Below are 15,457 nucleotides of genomic sequence, written 5' to 3'. Positions count from 1 at the left end.
ACCCAAGGGTCCATTTGGTTCCATGTGTACGCTCTCAGAGTTACAGACCCATACATAAGGGTCCATTTGGTTCCGATCCATCATTTAGCAGGGGACCCCCTGGAAGTACCCCTGGGGGTCCCCGGATCCCACTTTGAGAACCAATGATGTATCATTATTTATTTCATAATTAGTAAAACCACACCGAAACCTCTTAAGTTCTTTCTCACGCCTCCACTGACGTCAGCTGACGTCTGCCGACCAATCGGTAGCGCGTGTTGGAGACGTTGACTTCCTCATTGTGATCGTGGACAGGACAGGTGAAACGCGCACGCGTGCAAACACACAGACGCACACACACACGCACGCACGCACGCACGCACGCACGCACACACACACACACACACACACACACACACACACACACACACACACACACACACACACACACACACACACACACACACCAGTGGTTCTACTCCACTACATCTCAGAGGCAAATTATTTGAAAACTTTATTACTTTGTAGATTTTGATTATCCTTAGAAGACCTACATTAACCACTTCAGCCCTATATACATTTAGGCCATTTGAAAATAGCAGATCTACAAGCTCACAATGCGTTGCATTCAAAACATTTGTATACGTTTGAAAACTTGTGAAATGGGACATTCTGCACGATGAATACTTTCTACTTTTTGGTACATTTTTATGCCAATACTTTTACTCAAAGAATTCTGGACTTTACTTGTCAAAGAGTATCTCTACATTGCAGTATTGATACTTTAACTTAAGTAACATTTGAGTACTTTTTCCACCACCACTGCAACGCTGTGAGCTTGTAGAGAGAGAGGTAGAGAGGTAGAGAGAGGAGAGAGAGAGAGAGAGAGAGAGAGAGAGAGAGAGAGAGAGAGAGAGAGGGGGGGGTAGAGAGAGGTAGAGAGAGAGAGAGAGAGAGAGAGAGAGAGGGGGGGTAGAGAGGTAGAGAGAGGGAGAGAGAGAGAGAGAGAGGTAGAGGTAGAGAGAGAGTGTGGGAGAGAGAGAGAGAGAGGTAGAGGTAGAGGTAGAGAGAGAGTGTGGAGAGAGAGAGAGAGAGAGAGAGAGAGAGAGAGAGAGAGAGAGAGAGAGGTAGAGAGACAGAGAGACAGAGAGAGAGAGAGAGAGAGAGAGAGAGAGACAGAGAGAGACAGAGAGAGAGAGAGAGAGAGAGAGAGAGAGAGAGAGAGGTAGAGAGACAGAGAGACAGAGAGACAGAGAGAGAGAGAGAGAGAGAGAGAGAGAGAGAGAGAGAGACAGAGAGACAGAGAGAGAGAGAGAGAGAGAGAGAGAGAGAGAGAGAGAGAGAGAGAGACACGCCTGTCAGAGACAGACGTCCATAAGAAACACCGTCGCTCCACCTTTTTGTCTCTATAGGAAGCAAACAAAACGCCATTTGTTTTCTCAAAGGAAACCGGCTGCGACTTATTTATTCATTGTTTTGTGTTTTTATTGTAATTCGGACAGTTATTATTCCTGTTGATATTATTTATAATAAACGGAGTAAAACCTGGATAATCCTGAACGCTGAGGACTTTTTAAACGCCATTTAGACGTTTTATTTTCTTATTATTGCCGTTGTTATTATTTTTAGTTGAATTCAGACAGTTATTAGGCTTCTTTTTATTATTATTATCACCGTCAACGGCATAAAAAAAAACGCGACTACCTTGTTACTACTCTGGACGATTTTAATAATTATAATAATAATAATTATAATAATAATAATTTTAATAATAGCTCAAATTCATAGAGCGCTTTTCTAAAGAACCCAAAGTCACTTTGCATCAGGAGGACTTTAAGGAACCAACTTTAATGGGAGAGGTTTTTTACACTGTTTATAAAGTTTATACCAATGATGTCCTCCTGTGTGCGCGCGGTGCTGTGGGCGTGCGCGCTGCTGTGCGCCCTCTGCGTCAGAGGACAGCCAGAGCAGCAGGGGTCCTGTTCTTCTGGGTCTGATGGGGGCTTCAAGGTAGGGATGATCATGGGACCAGTGGTGGGGAAAAGTACTCAAATGTAATTTTGTTGAGTAAAAGTATCAATACTGCAATGTGGAAATGCTCTGTTACCAGTAAAAGTCCAGAATTCAGCATGTTCTTGAGTATAAGTACAAAAGTATTGGCATCAAAATGTACTTAAAGTATCAAAAGTAAACGTGCTCATTATGCAGAATGTCCCATTACCCAGTTTTCAAATGTATAACAATCTTTTGAAAATGCGACGCATTGTGAGCTTGTAGATCTGCTATTTTCAAATGGCCAAAATGTGTACTGTATATAGGGCTGAAGTGGTTAATGTATGTGTCTTGTTATATTAATCAAAATCTACAAAGTAACTAATAGGTACTAACTAAAGTTTTCAAATAATTGTACCGGAGTAAAGGTATAATATGCACCTCTGAGATGTAGTGGAGTAGAAGTAAAAGTATTGGAAATTGGAAATACTCAAGTGACCCCATGGAGACTTGAATTCATGGATATTTTTGTGTTTTTACGCATTCCTAAGCCAATAATTTGATGACCAGCGGACCGGTAGGAGATACAAAGGAGACTCTTTGTGTATCCTACCGGAACCGCTGCCGGTCATCAAATTATTGTCTTAGGAATGCGTCAAAAACAAAAACATATCCATGAATTCAAGTCTCCATGGGTCATTTTGGGGGTGAACTATCCCTTTAAGTTTTAAGCATATTTTGACTATCGCGAAGAAAAAAAATCATAATTATTTTTGTCATTTCCATACGGTCCCATCCCTCTAGGAGGCTCAGCAGAACTTCGTCCTGGACACGGAGGACGCGGTGAGGTCCGGAGCCTCGTACCTGAGCTCCCCGCCGGTCCGCTTGGTTCAGGAGTGTGTGAGCGCCTGCTGTCAGGACCCCCGCTGCAACCTGGCCCTGGTGGAGACCACCAACCACACGGCTGGCGAGACCACCAGCAGCCACCACACCTGTTTCCTGTTCGACTGCGTGCACCAGCAGAGATACGCCTGCCGCTTTGTCAACAAAGTGGGCTTCGTCAACTACATCCTGCGGTCCGTCTACGAGAAGTACCTGAAGGGACCACCCGAGGGCCTGTCTGGTGAGGATGGATGAACTCATGAATGAATGAACACATGGGTGTATATGCACAGTGGTGGAAAGTAATTAAGTACTTTTACTTAAGTACTGTACCTAACCCATTAAGACCTGAGGCCGATTAAAAAAATATTTTCTAAATCCTAACGCTTTAAAAAATAAATACACATTCAAAGATTTGCACACATTTTCACGATTTTACAAAAATAGCAGATCTACAAGCTCATAGCGCGGCACTCGTTGCCGCGCTATGAGCTTGTATATCTGCTATTTTTGAATAGCCAAAGAGATCTTAAAATGACACAGATGCCGGTCCCCGGTCTTAATGGGTTTTTAAGTAAAACATTTGTGTACTTGTTCCACCACTGTGTATGGGGGTGAATGGATGAATGTTGTATCCTGCAGTCCGTCTGTGAGAAATACCTGAAGGGATCCGAGGGACTGTCTGGTAAGGATGAATGGGTTTTAACTCTTGAGAGTGTAACAAACAGTTAACCAAATGGACCCTTAGGCGTCCATTTGGTTACATTAATGTGTACACTCTCTGAGTTACAAATGGGTAAAGTGCTTTAGCTAGTAATTCATTTACACTGATGGAGCCAAATTGACATCACTTCATTTAAACATGCTATTCAACATTTCACCGGCATAAACTTGAACATATATATATGTTTTTGTTGAACAGTCCTACTATTGTGCAAAAGCTATGATCATCATAGTCATGTCTTTGCAATTGTGCACGTGACATGCTGATCGACAGACTGCAGTCAAAGACGGGTTGTACTGGTCAGCTCCCAGTATTAGACTGTGGTTGTATCGGTCAGCTCCCAGTACAACAGTATTAGACTGTGGTTGTACTGGTCAGCTCCCAGTACAACAGTATCAGACAGTGGTTGTACTGGTCAGCTCCCAGTACAACAGTATTAGACTGTGGTTGTACTGGTCAGCTCCCAGTACAACAGTATTAGACTGTGGTTGTGCTGGTCAGCTCCCAGTACCACAGTATCAGACAGTGGTTGTACTGGTCAGCTCCCAGTACAACAGTATTAGACTGTGGTTGTGCTGGTCAGCTCCCAGTACAACAGTATCAGACAGTGGTTGTACTGGTCAGCTCCCAGTACAACAGTATCAGACAGTGGTTGTACTGGTCAGCTCCCAGTACTACAGTATAGACTGTGGTTGTACTGGTCAGCTCCCAGTACAACAGTATTAGACTGTGGTTGTACTGGTCAGCTCCCAGTACTACAGTATAGACTGTGGTTGTACTGGTCAGCTCCCAGTACAACAGTATAAGACTGTGGTTGTACCGGTCAGCTCCCAGTACAACAGTATCAGACTGTGGTTGTACCGGTCAGCTCCCAGTACAACAGTATCAGACTGTGGTTGTACTGGTCAGCTCCCAGTACTACAGTATCAGACTGTGGTTGTACTGGTCAGCTCCCAGTACAACAGTATCAGACTGTGGTTGTACTGGTCAGCTCCCAGTACTACAGTATCAGACTGTGGTTGTACTGGTCAGCTCCCAGTACAACAGTATCAGACTGTGGTTGTACTGGTCAGCTCCCAGTACTACAGTATCAGACAGTGGTTGTACTGGTCAGCTCCCAGTACTACAGTATCAGACAGTGGTTGTACCGGTCAGCTCCCAGTACAACAGTATTAGACTGTGGTTGTACCGGTCAGCTCCCAGTACAACAGTATCAGACTGTGGTTGTACCGGTCAGCTCCCAGTACAACAGTATATTAGACTGTGGTTGTACCGGTCAGCTCCCAGTACAACAGTATCAGACTGTGGTTGTACCGGTCAGCTCCCAGTACAACAGTATCAGACTGTGGTTGTACTGGTCAGCTCCCAGTACAACAGTATATTAGACTGTGGTTGTACCGGTCAGCTCCCAGTACAACAGTATCAGACTGTGGTTGTACTCGTCAGCTCCCAGTACAATATCTCTAACTGGTGTCCAGCCAGTTACAATATCCAGACCATTTATTTACGATGTCACAGGTTCAAGACCGGGCTTGTTGTCATCCTATCACCATAGCAACCATTCTGTCCTCAATAATAATAAAAGTCAAAGTGTGGTCCATGGACCTCCATGGGTCCTTGAGGGGGTTCCAGGGGGTCCCCTGCTAATTGTCGATTGTTAGGAACCAAACGGACCTTTACAGAATATGTAACTCTGAGAGAGTACACATGGAACCAAATGGACCCTTACAGGTCTGTAACTCTGAGAGCGTACAAATGGAATCAAATAAAAAAGTGAAGCACTGTCATAAATGAGATGACGTCTTTGCAAAGCCACCTGCTTCCATCTTCACCCACAAGTAGGAGGTGCTGAATGTGCTGTTTTCCACCTCCAGGGCGTCGCCAAAGTTCCGGAAAATTTCCAAAGGTTTCCACAAGGAAGTTAAGCTCAGGAATTTCAGGAATTTAGGAAATGTCCCCAATTTATTTTTCTTTTGGGGTGGGGGGGGGGGGGGGTTAATGTATGTATGTATGGATGGTAAGTACTTTCAACTTGGAATCCTTGTTTTGGGCATGTAGGAAAAACTAGAAAAAGGACTGGAGAGAAAATACATCTACAAAATCACATGGTGCAACACGTCATCATGAGGTGACGTGTTGAGATCTTGCAGATCGGCTATTTTCTCTACTTTGGCGGATTAACGTTTTAGTAACTACATTAACCCATTAAGACTGATCTGTGTCATTTTTAGATTGAGCTAAAAAGCATTATTTTACACTTTGGCTATTCAAAAATAGCAGATCTACAAGCTCATAGCACGGCACAGAGTGCCGCGCTATGAGCTTGTAGATCTGCTATTTTTTGGAAAATGCGTGAACGTCTTGGAATATATATATATTTTTAAAGCAAAAATGTTTTACTCAAATCTTTGCTTCTGGGACCCCCTGGAACACAATATTTTGAGATGGGGGTCCGCGGCCAAATACATATAATTTTGGGGGTCCTTGACATGAAAAAGATTAAGCACCACTGACATAGAAACATACGTCTTTCAGAAAACTGTTGGGAATTAGGAGACAACGGTGTCAAAGGCCTTTGACACCGTTAATCACCCAATTATGATCAATAAGCTCAAAGCTATAGGTTTTGATGATACGTCGGTGAGCTGGATGAGATCCTACCTGGAAGGGAGGGAGCAAGTGGTGGAAGTAAACGGCACCCAGTCCCCTCCCCTCCCAGTGACTTGTGGTCCGCAAGGAAGTAGGCTATACTAGGACCTTTACTGTTCCTGATATATGTGAACGATATGTCTTCAGCTTGCGACTGCAAACTGTTCCTGTTCGCAGATGACTCGGCTCTGCTAGTCTCGGACAGGGAAGGGCTGCAGGTTGAGAAAACTCTCAGCTCTGAACTCAACAAGATCTGCATCTGGCTCTCCGACAACAAACTTTCATTACACCTGGGTAAAACTGAATCCATCCTCTTTGGGTCCAGTCCTAACCTTAGCAAGGCAGAGAGTTTCACGATCAAAGTGGGTAATGATGTCATCAAAAGAAAGGATGAAATTACCTACCTGGGTTCCATCTTCGAGGCAAACCTCTCCGGTAACAAAAACGCCTAAAGAGCGATCAAAAAGGTCAACCAAACAACACGCTATTTGTGGAGGATTGATCGTCTAGTCAATAAGAATACTCTGAAGATTCTTGCAGGGGCCCTCATACAAGGTCATTATGATTATGCATGCACTTCATGGTATCACAACACCTCCAAGGCCTTAAAAACAAGGCTCCAAACATCCCAAAACAAACTTGTAAGGCTACTTCTTGGCCTCAATCACAAAACCCATCTAACCCCTGCTCATTTTGCTAGGATTGGATGGCTTAGGGTTGAGGACAGAGTACAGCAACTTGCTATGGGCCTGGTCTTCAAGATACACCACAACATTGGGATCCCCCTGTATTTGTGAAAATACTTCCAAAATGTTAATGAAGTCCATGATCATAACACCAGAGGCAGCTACACAAATCATGTTCAACCCAGATTTGCCTCAACAAAGGGAATGAACTCGTTCTCATGCTATTCATCAAAAATGTGGAATGCCCGACCAAAAGGAGTAAAGGAGTGTAAAACCCTACTCACTTTCAAAACTGCCCTAAAGATACACCTTCAGGAGGCTGCAATTCAAAAATGTCCTAACCTAACCTACCCCCCTACCCCCCCGCCCTCTCTTTCTTCTTTTGTACATATTTTTCACTCTTCATACCAGTAACCTGTAAACTGATTGTATGACATTCTGTATAGTGTGTGTATCTGTCTGTCTCTTATATGTCATCATGATTTGTGTGCATGGGGTTCTCATCTTAAACAAGCTCAGTGCTTAATGAGTTTTCCAGTTTAGTAGACCTTGTATTGTGAATTTTTACTTCCATGTACTGTGTTATGTACTGTCATGTACTGTTCTCATGTCTTACTAAATAAAGTACATCAATCAATCAATCAGTCTAGATACTAGAATGTGTAAATTGGGGAATACGTGGAGACAATGACACAACTAAAGTGTTTGTAGAGTATCTGTGCTGTGCCAAGTGGGCCGGCCAGCCACATTTAAGATGCAAATAAGGGTGTGTGTGTGTGTGTGTGTGTGTGTGTGTGTGTGTGTGTGTGTGTGTGTGTGTGTGTGTGTGTGTGTGTGTGTGTGTGTGTGTGTGTGTGTGTGTGTGTGTGTGTGTGTGTGTGTGTGTGTGTGTGTGTGTGTCAAGCTCCGCCCCTTAGCAGCCTCATGTGAGACAATAAAAGCTTGACCTTCAGTTCAGATCAAACACACAACTCACAGTGAGGGAGGACACACTGTCTTTCCACAGCTACAGGAGGCTCTATCTTCACTTACACACCTCTTCCACCAGGGGGCGAAAGGCACTAACAAGGCAACAGTGCCTGGATCCTTCAATGCGCATGTGTGAAACACGTTAACCCGGAAGCTCCTGCGTGTTGTGATCGCGGTGAAAAACGTCTCGTAATGGAGCTGAAAACCGTGTCATAAAGGAGGTGAAAACCGTCTCATAATGGAGGTAAAAACAATGGAGTCTGTACGGCTGAAGATAAATGAACACATGACGTCGGTGGGAGAGGAGATATTGTGTGTTTTGGACAAACAGCAGCGTGGTGCTGATGTTTGTTGTGTGAAGCTTCTCAGAGTGTTTGTGTTGGAGCGCCTCAGTGCGGCTGCAGAGTTCATGTGCAACCTCTTCCAGAGAGAGATGGAGACACTAGAAACTCTGCTGGAGAAACAAAACAAACTGCTGGACATTGATTTTGATATGGACATCGATCTACACACTGCAGGTATGTGTGTTACATACACAACATAAAACTACACACTGCAGGTGTGACACAGCGTTTGCATGGTGAGGTGTTGTTAGGTTGTAGATCTGTTTTTGGGGATCATTGCTTGTAGATCAATAGACCGGCCAGTAGGCTCCGTTTTGATGACTGAGATTAACTCCTCGTCCCACCTCTGTGACACACACACACACACACACACACACACACACACACACACACACACACACACACACACAGTAATGGAATCCAATTGATCTAAATCTGTCTCCACGATGAAGAATCTTAATTCATGTGGTCACATGCAGTGGTGAGCTGTGGATTTTTGAGCTAGGGGGGCTCTATTTTATGACGTCACGTGCACGTGCACATAGGCGATCAGCTCAGTGCTAGTTGAAATACTGTATTCAACATGTGATTTTAATGTAATTATATTTCTTATTATTTAGTTGCATTGTTAATTTGTTGTTTTTATTTTTGTTTCAATTCATAAATTTTATTTTCCTTTTAGTTTTATATAAAAGCCCTTTACATAGATTCACCCACACATAAGTACTTAAAATAATCAGTCAACTTGTCTTTACTTGAATTACTTTTTTTAAGACTTACATTGCTTTCAAAACAGTGTTTTTTAAAACAAGTAAAAAATAAAAAAATACCCTTTTGCTACTCACCAAAACAAAGACGGTTTTATGGAGTTGAAAGCCTACTCTACTAAATGGGAACACTGTGAGCCCCCAGCTCACGTCTAAAATACACTTTTTGGCCAGAAAATAAAATATTTCACCGGAATTAAAACATGTTTTTGGTTACTCCACAGTGCCCTCTACAGATCTGGTCAATGAAATTTTCCTATTGACCAGATTCTTCCTTCCGGTGAAATATTTTATTTTCTGGCCAAAAAGTGTATTTTAGACGTGAGGTGGGGGTTCAGAGTGTTCCGACTTAGTAGAATAGGCTTTCAACTCCATTAAACCGTCTTTGTTTTGGTGAGTACCAAAAGTGTATTTTTATTTTTACTACAGACGAGAGGCTGCGCTACCGTGGTGTGAGGGGAAAGAATCGAAAGTACCATAGCATTAAGGAGAACTCCTTCTAACGCTATGGACCAGAGCTAGACAGGGATAACTTTGTGAGTGTCTGGTAGGCTACAGCTCTTGTGTCCTCTGCTAAGCGATTAACCCTTTCACACTCCATGGCTTTTCTCGAGTAGCCTAATGTTATGCAAAGCAGCCAGGTTGAGGCCATTGTTTAAGGTGTTAAAGACGGCTCGCCGCTGACGGTGCATGCTCGCGCGTGCATGTGGAGTTCCCCGCCTCCAGCCCCCATAGTAGCTTCAGAGCTAAGGGGTCGCCGACCCCCTGAGCACCCCCTACAGCTCACCCCTGGTTCACATATAGTCAGAGATCATCATTGGAGCCACACCGTTCCCATGTGAATCCTGAGATCTACATGATTCTCACTGTTCTATTATAGCAGCTGTGTTTCCTTTTTTGCATATCGTTGCTGTCGGGCAGAAACCTTGTATCTCCATATTTTAACCCTGTTTTTTTGGGGGTAACTTAATAATTCATCATCCTACAGTGTCCTACACATCCTACAGTGTCACACAAAAGTAAAAAAAATTGCCGATCTACAAGCTTTTGATCCGCTAATTCTAATATCATAAATATGTGTAGTCTCCATATATAGTCTCTTAGTCCTCATTCATGTCACATCAAAGTCCTAATTAATAAAGTCCTTATTTATGTCACATCAAAGTCCTAATTATGAAACTCCTTATTCATGTCACATCATAGTCCTTATTAATAAAGTCCTTATTTATATCACATCTAGTAGCGGCCGTCAGTCTCGAGAGACCATGGCACAAGCGCACTTGGATTAGATCAGGTGGTGCTGAGGGAGCAGTGCATAGTGTGGCTGTACAGTCCCACTCGCGATTTACAGTCTCTCTGGCAGTGATTGCACTTGAATATGCTGCTCTCGCCTGCTGATGCTGATTGAGGTGCTTTTCGCCTTGCTCTCCTTTCTGCTGCTGCTTGACTCAGCGCCGTTTCACTCTTCTGGATTCCTTTCCGGACCTCCTGCCTCCAGCTGGCACGATCGTTTGCACTATCCTCCCAGTTGTCCACTCTTATGTCCATGGATTTCATGTCCCGCTTGCACACGTCTTTGAACCGCAGGTGGGGGCGGCCCACTGGCCTGGTGCCAGTGGCAAGCTGACCATACAGCAGGTCCTTGGGGATCCTCCCGTCTGCCATGCGGTGGACATGGCCGAGCCATCTAAGACGCCGCTGGCGCAACATGGTGTAGAGGCTGGACATCTGAGCTTGTTTGAGGACTTCCTCATTTGTCACACGATCTTGCCATTTGATGTTAAGGATGCGTCTGAGGTTTCGCATGTGAAATGCATGGAGGCGTCTTTCTTGTCTTGAGTATGTAATCCAAGACTCGCTCCCATACAGCAGGATGCTGATGATGCAAGCGCTGTAGACAGACATCTTGGTGTGGGTCGACAGTTTACTATTGGTCCATACTCTCTGGTTCAGCCTAGCAAAGGTAGCAAAAGTCCTTATTATTAAAGTGCATATTTTATTCCTTCATTCCAGACCAGTGTGTGGAGTCCAGTCTGCAGGTGAAGATCAGTTCTCCAGCCAGGACTGTTTCTATTAAACAGGAACCTGAAGACCACCTTAAACAGGAACCTGAAGACCACCTGGATCTCAGTAAGTTTTAAGCACTCTCTGTTGATTTATTTTCATCTCATCTCATAAAGGTGAGGGTGTAAATATTTTTTCGATTTGATGTTTGATGCAACGATGCAACCTGTTGTAAAGTTGTACAGGATAGGTATGTACTTCTTTGTTTTTTTTTAAACAACGGCCACTATTTGCAGCACAGATTGCATTCAGCGCACCATTAAATAAAATATTTGTAAGATATGGGCAAAGAGCAATCTTGTTGATACTTTTTCCTGCCACAACTGGTCACTGAGATAATGCAGTGGAGTTACGAGATTCAAACCTTTTATAGAGTCTTGTTGTATCTTTTTCCTAGACTTCCTGCATGTACTTGTGTGTAAAGAGAAGAGTTCACCTGAAGAGGAGCAGAGCCCCAATCTGGTTCAGGAGGAACCAGAACCTCCACAGATTAAAGAAGAACAGGAGGAGTTACCTGAAAGACCAGAAGAGGCTGGTGGGTCAACGTTGACATTACTAGCAGTGAAAAGTGAAGATGATGATGAAAACAGAGAGACCAGCACCTCAACTGAACACATAAAAACACAAGCTGATGTAGAGGACTGTGGAACATCAGAACCAACTAGTGATGGCCAGCTCCTCTCTTCACACTGTTCTGAATCAGACACTGAAGACAGTGATGAGTGGTCGGAGACTAGGGGAGATCAGTCAGCTATAAACACACTGAAATCACACAAGAAACAGAATATGGGAGAACAGCGCAAGCTGTCCCAGGACCTGAAATCATTGAAACAAACTCACTTCATGATGAGTCTCACAGGGAAGAGAAGTTTTAGTTGTACAGAATGTGGCAAAATGTTTACTAGAAAAGGAAATCTGAAGATTCACACAATGAGTCACACAGGCGAAAAGCCCTTTTCTTGTGCAGTTTGTGGCAAAGGATGTAGTCAAAGTGGTGAGCTAAAAACACACATGAGGACTCATACAGGTGAAAAGCCCTTTTCTTGTACAGTATGTGGTAAAGGCTGTGCTCGCAAGGGTAATCTAAAAACACACATGAAGACTCATACAGGCGAAAAGCCCTTTTCTTGTACAGAGTGTGGTAAAGGCTTTGCTCACAAGGGTGATCTAAAAATACACATGAGGACTCATACAGGCGAAAAGCCCTATACTTGTACAGTTTGTGGCAAAGGATGTAGTCAAAGTGGTGAGCTAAAAACACACATGATGACTCATACAGGTGAAAAGCCCTTTTCTTGTACAGTATGTGGTAAAGGCTGTGTTCACATGGGTAATCTAAAAACACACATGAAGATTCATACAGGTGAAAAGACCTTTTCTTGTACAGTATGTGGTAAAGGCTGTGCTCAGAAAATGAATCTAAAAAAACACATGATGACTCATACAGGTGAAAAGCCCTTTTCTTGTACAGTTTGTGGTAAAGGATTTGCTGAAATGGGTAATCTAAAAAGACACATGAGGACTCATACAGAGGGAATGCCTTTAGTTTAAGACAATGATCATTCAGTCTAATCCAGGATGACAATGACAAGGATACTTAAGCAGAGGAATATCATAATCTGACAATATCAACATGATTGAATAAAATAAACATTAATAGTTTCTTTTGATGTTTTTTTGTTTTATCTTGCGTATGGATCTTATTTTCTATTCAACATGATGGAATGTCTTATTTTTTAAAGGGTCTACACCATGAATTTCATTTTTTTTTTTGGTTTTTAGTATTTTTTGGGCTCCCCAGTGTCTCTTGTACCCCAAATATTATTTTTTTTAACATTCAGTCATTCATTCTCATTTCAGAGATTTTCAGAATGGGCGTGTCTGAACAGGCCATTTCAGAATGGCAATGCAAGTGACATCACTTGCATTGCCATTGCATTGATGCTGGCCAGACAGAATTGCTCAGTAGCCCCCCCCTGCCCAAGAGGATGTTTTGGTATTGCAGCTGAAAGTGCTCTATAAGCCAGAGACAATTGTCTTGGGATGAGTATATCTGAGTGATGATTTAGGCTCAAACCTTTTGAAAAAGGTTTGAGGGACATACACCATATGATATTAAATATCAAATATTTTTTTTAAATTCATGGTGTAGATCCTTTAAATGTATTTATCTTCATAGCATTATTCCCTCCAGCTCATTTACTTACTCAGTTACTGGTAGTACAATATTCTTCATTACATTAAGAGTAATCCCCCCCCCCTGTTATTGTTCACAAGGTGGGTCAGAATAATTATTAATGGAAAGGATCTTTGCATTCTATGTTCAGATTGATGTTTATAATAATTTTCTAATATTATATTACAATATTATTATTGTATTTAATTAAATATTTTTGTTGTAGTTATTTTTACTTTGCTTTGTAATTTTTGCTTATTTGTTTGATGTCCACCCTGTTATTTCTTGTCCACCCTGTTATCAGTCCACCCTTTTATGGTGCAAAACATACCAGGGTGGACAATAACGGCTGTTTTTTTAATCACAATTCATTGAATTGTGTTTTTTGAATCACAATTCAATGAAATCTACAAATAATATGCTTATTATCTTTGCAGGGATGGGATTGGTAAAAAAAAAGAAAAGAAAAAGCAAGATACTAAAAACATTGGATTGAAATTACACTATGCCTTAATAAAAATGCGTGCTTTATTAAATAATTATTTGTAATTACTTTATAAAAATGCATTAGCATGGCAAAGGAAGGGACATCTGATATTATAATAATTGTGCTATAAATGTGATATAATTATGTCCTGTGTCCTGTTTTTTTTTTTACTAGGCTGAAATGGCACATAATGGTAGGAATGACCCTAACAAACTAAATCATATTATGAATGAATCACTTTTTGTTTCAATTCATGCAATTTTATTGACATTTTTATGCATAGGGACATCCCTGTGTGGCCCTGTAAATAACATACATTAAATAAATGTAATAACTTTGAGTCTCCCTGTTCAAGACCCCTGTCATACAATATTGTAGAGTACAGATTAGAGAAACGATCTCATATTTGTTCCCACTGTATGGGAGGAAACTGTTGCCAACAAGATAAAAACAAAGAGAGAAGTAGAGTATGACTCAGATACAGAAGTGGTTAAATTTGACCCTCCACTTCATGTTGAAATGTCTTGTCCAGTAGATCACATGGAGTTGTTTGGTTGTCACCACCTTTTGAGGGCACAAAGGTCAAATGCCAGGACAGGAAAACAATGATTTTAACTCCACAGAAATAATTTAAATTTTAAGGGTTAAGGATGATTTTTGATAATCCGGATAAGCATCTATGTCATTTTAGATTTTAGTTAGAGAGCCAATAATTTGATGACCAGCGGTTCCGTTAGGAGACACAAATAGTCTCCTTTGTGTCTCCTATCGGAACCGCTGCCTACCAGTCCACTGGTCATCAAATTATTGGCTTAGGAATGCGACAAAAACAAGCAAATATCCATGAATTCAAGTCTCCATGGGGTGACTAATCGATAGGAAAAAAAACGTTTTGGGGTGAAGCCTCCAAAGTTAAGGTGACAGACATAGAAAGACAAAGAAAAGAAAAATGATACACAAATAGGCCTGAATAATGATACATAATGATAATGATATTAATAATCCATACTATATACACATCGGCTGATCTACAAACTCACAATGCATCAGAATTCAACACGTTGTGAGCTTTTAGATCTATTTTAAAGTAGATGTAATATCAATATCAAAACAAAATCTTGTATGGGGGTCCCTGGCAAAAAACTGATGGGGGTCTGGTACCAAATACCCCATTATTATTATAATTATTACATACGACACCAACGCTAAAAAAGGGATAGCAGATTTATATATATTTAAGGTCACAACGTGTCACATGTACATTAGACATAATATTACTATAACTGTCACTTCTTTACTCAATTATTATATTAAGTGTTGGTCTAAAAGATGTTTTCACTATAGTATGTTTTGTGTGTGCGTGCGTGCGTGCGTGCGTGCGTGCGTGCGTGCGTGCGTGCGTGTGTGTGTTCATTTCCTCGACTATGACAAAACATGTTGGTGGACTACCTTTTTTAATTGATGAGAACTAAATAAAAAGTAAGCTATGATGATTAAAACTATGACTAAAATGTTGTCAACAAATACAAACTAGACTAAAACTAAAAGTAGACAAAAAGCTAGACAAAAATAACCAATCTACAAGCTCACAACTCGTCTGTGAGGCATTGTGAGCTTGTAGATCAGCTATTTTCGGCACACAGCTGAGTATAAATGATATAAATAAGTGTAATTCTAGTCGACATAAATCAATTGTATAGCTACTAAAATCTTATGATATTTAGTCAACTAAAACTAG

The 15,457-nt window shown here is 41.7% G+C and overlaps 1 protein-coding gene across 1 annotated transcript in view; it reads left to right on the top strand.

The window, feature by feature from the left end:
- The first annotated feature begins 1,265 nt into the window (after positions 1-1,265).
- The window catches only part of LOC308103527 (kunitz-type protease inhibitor 1-like), a 14,417-nt gene continuing 225 nt past the window's right edge, over positions 1,266-15,457 (top strand). Inside the window, exons 1-2 of the mRNA XM_080453532.1 lie at positions 1,266-1,989; positions 2,776-3,094. Coding sequence (XP_080309658.1) covers positions 1,870-1,989; positions 2,776-3,094 — 439 coding nt within the window. The 5' untranslated portion in view covers positions 1,266-1,869. The remainder of the gene's footprint in view (positions 1,990-2,775; positions 3,095-15,457) is intronic.

The sequence above is a fragment of the Gymnoscopelus braueri genome (genome assembly GCF_963280865.1).
Source record: "Gymnoscopelus braueri genome assembly, chromosome: 16".
NCBI lineage: Eukaryota > Metazoa > Chordata > Actinopteri > Myctophiformes > Myctophidae > Gymnoscopelus > Gymnoscopelus braueri.
Note: the sequence above shows the minus strand (reverse complement) of the source record. Positions and strands in the feature narration are given on the sequence as shown.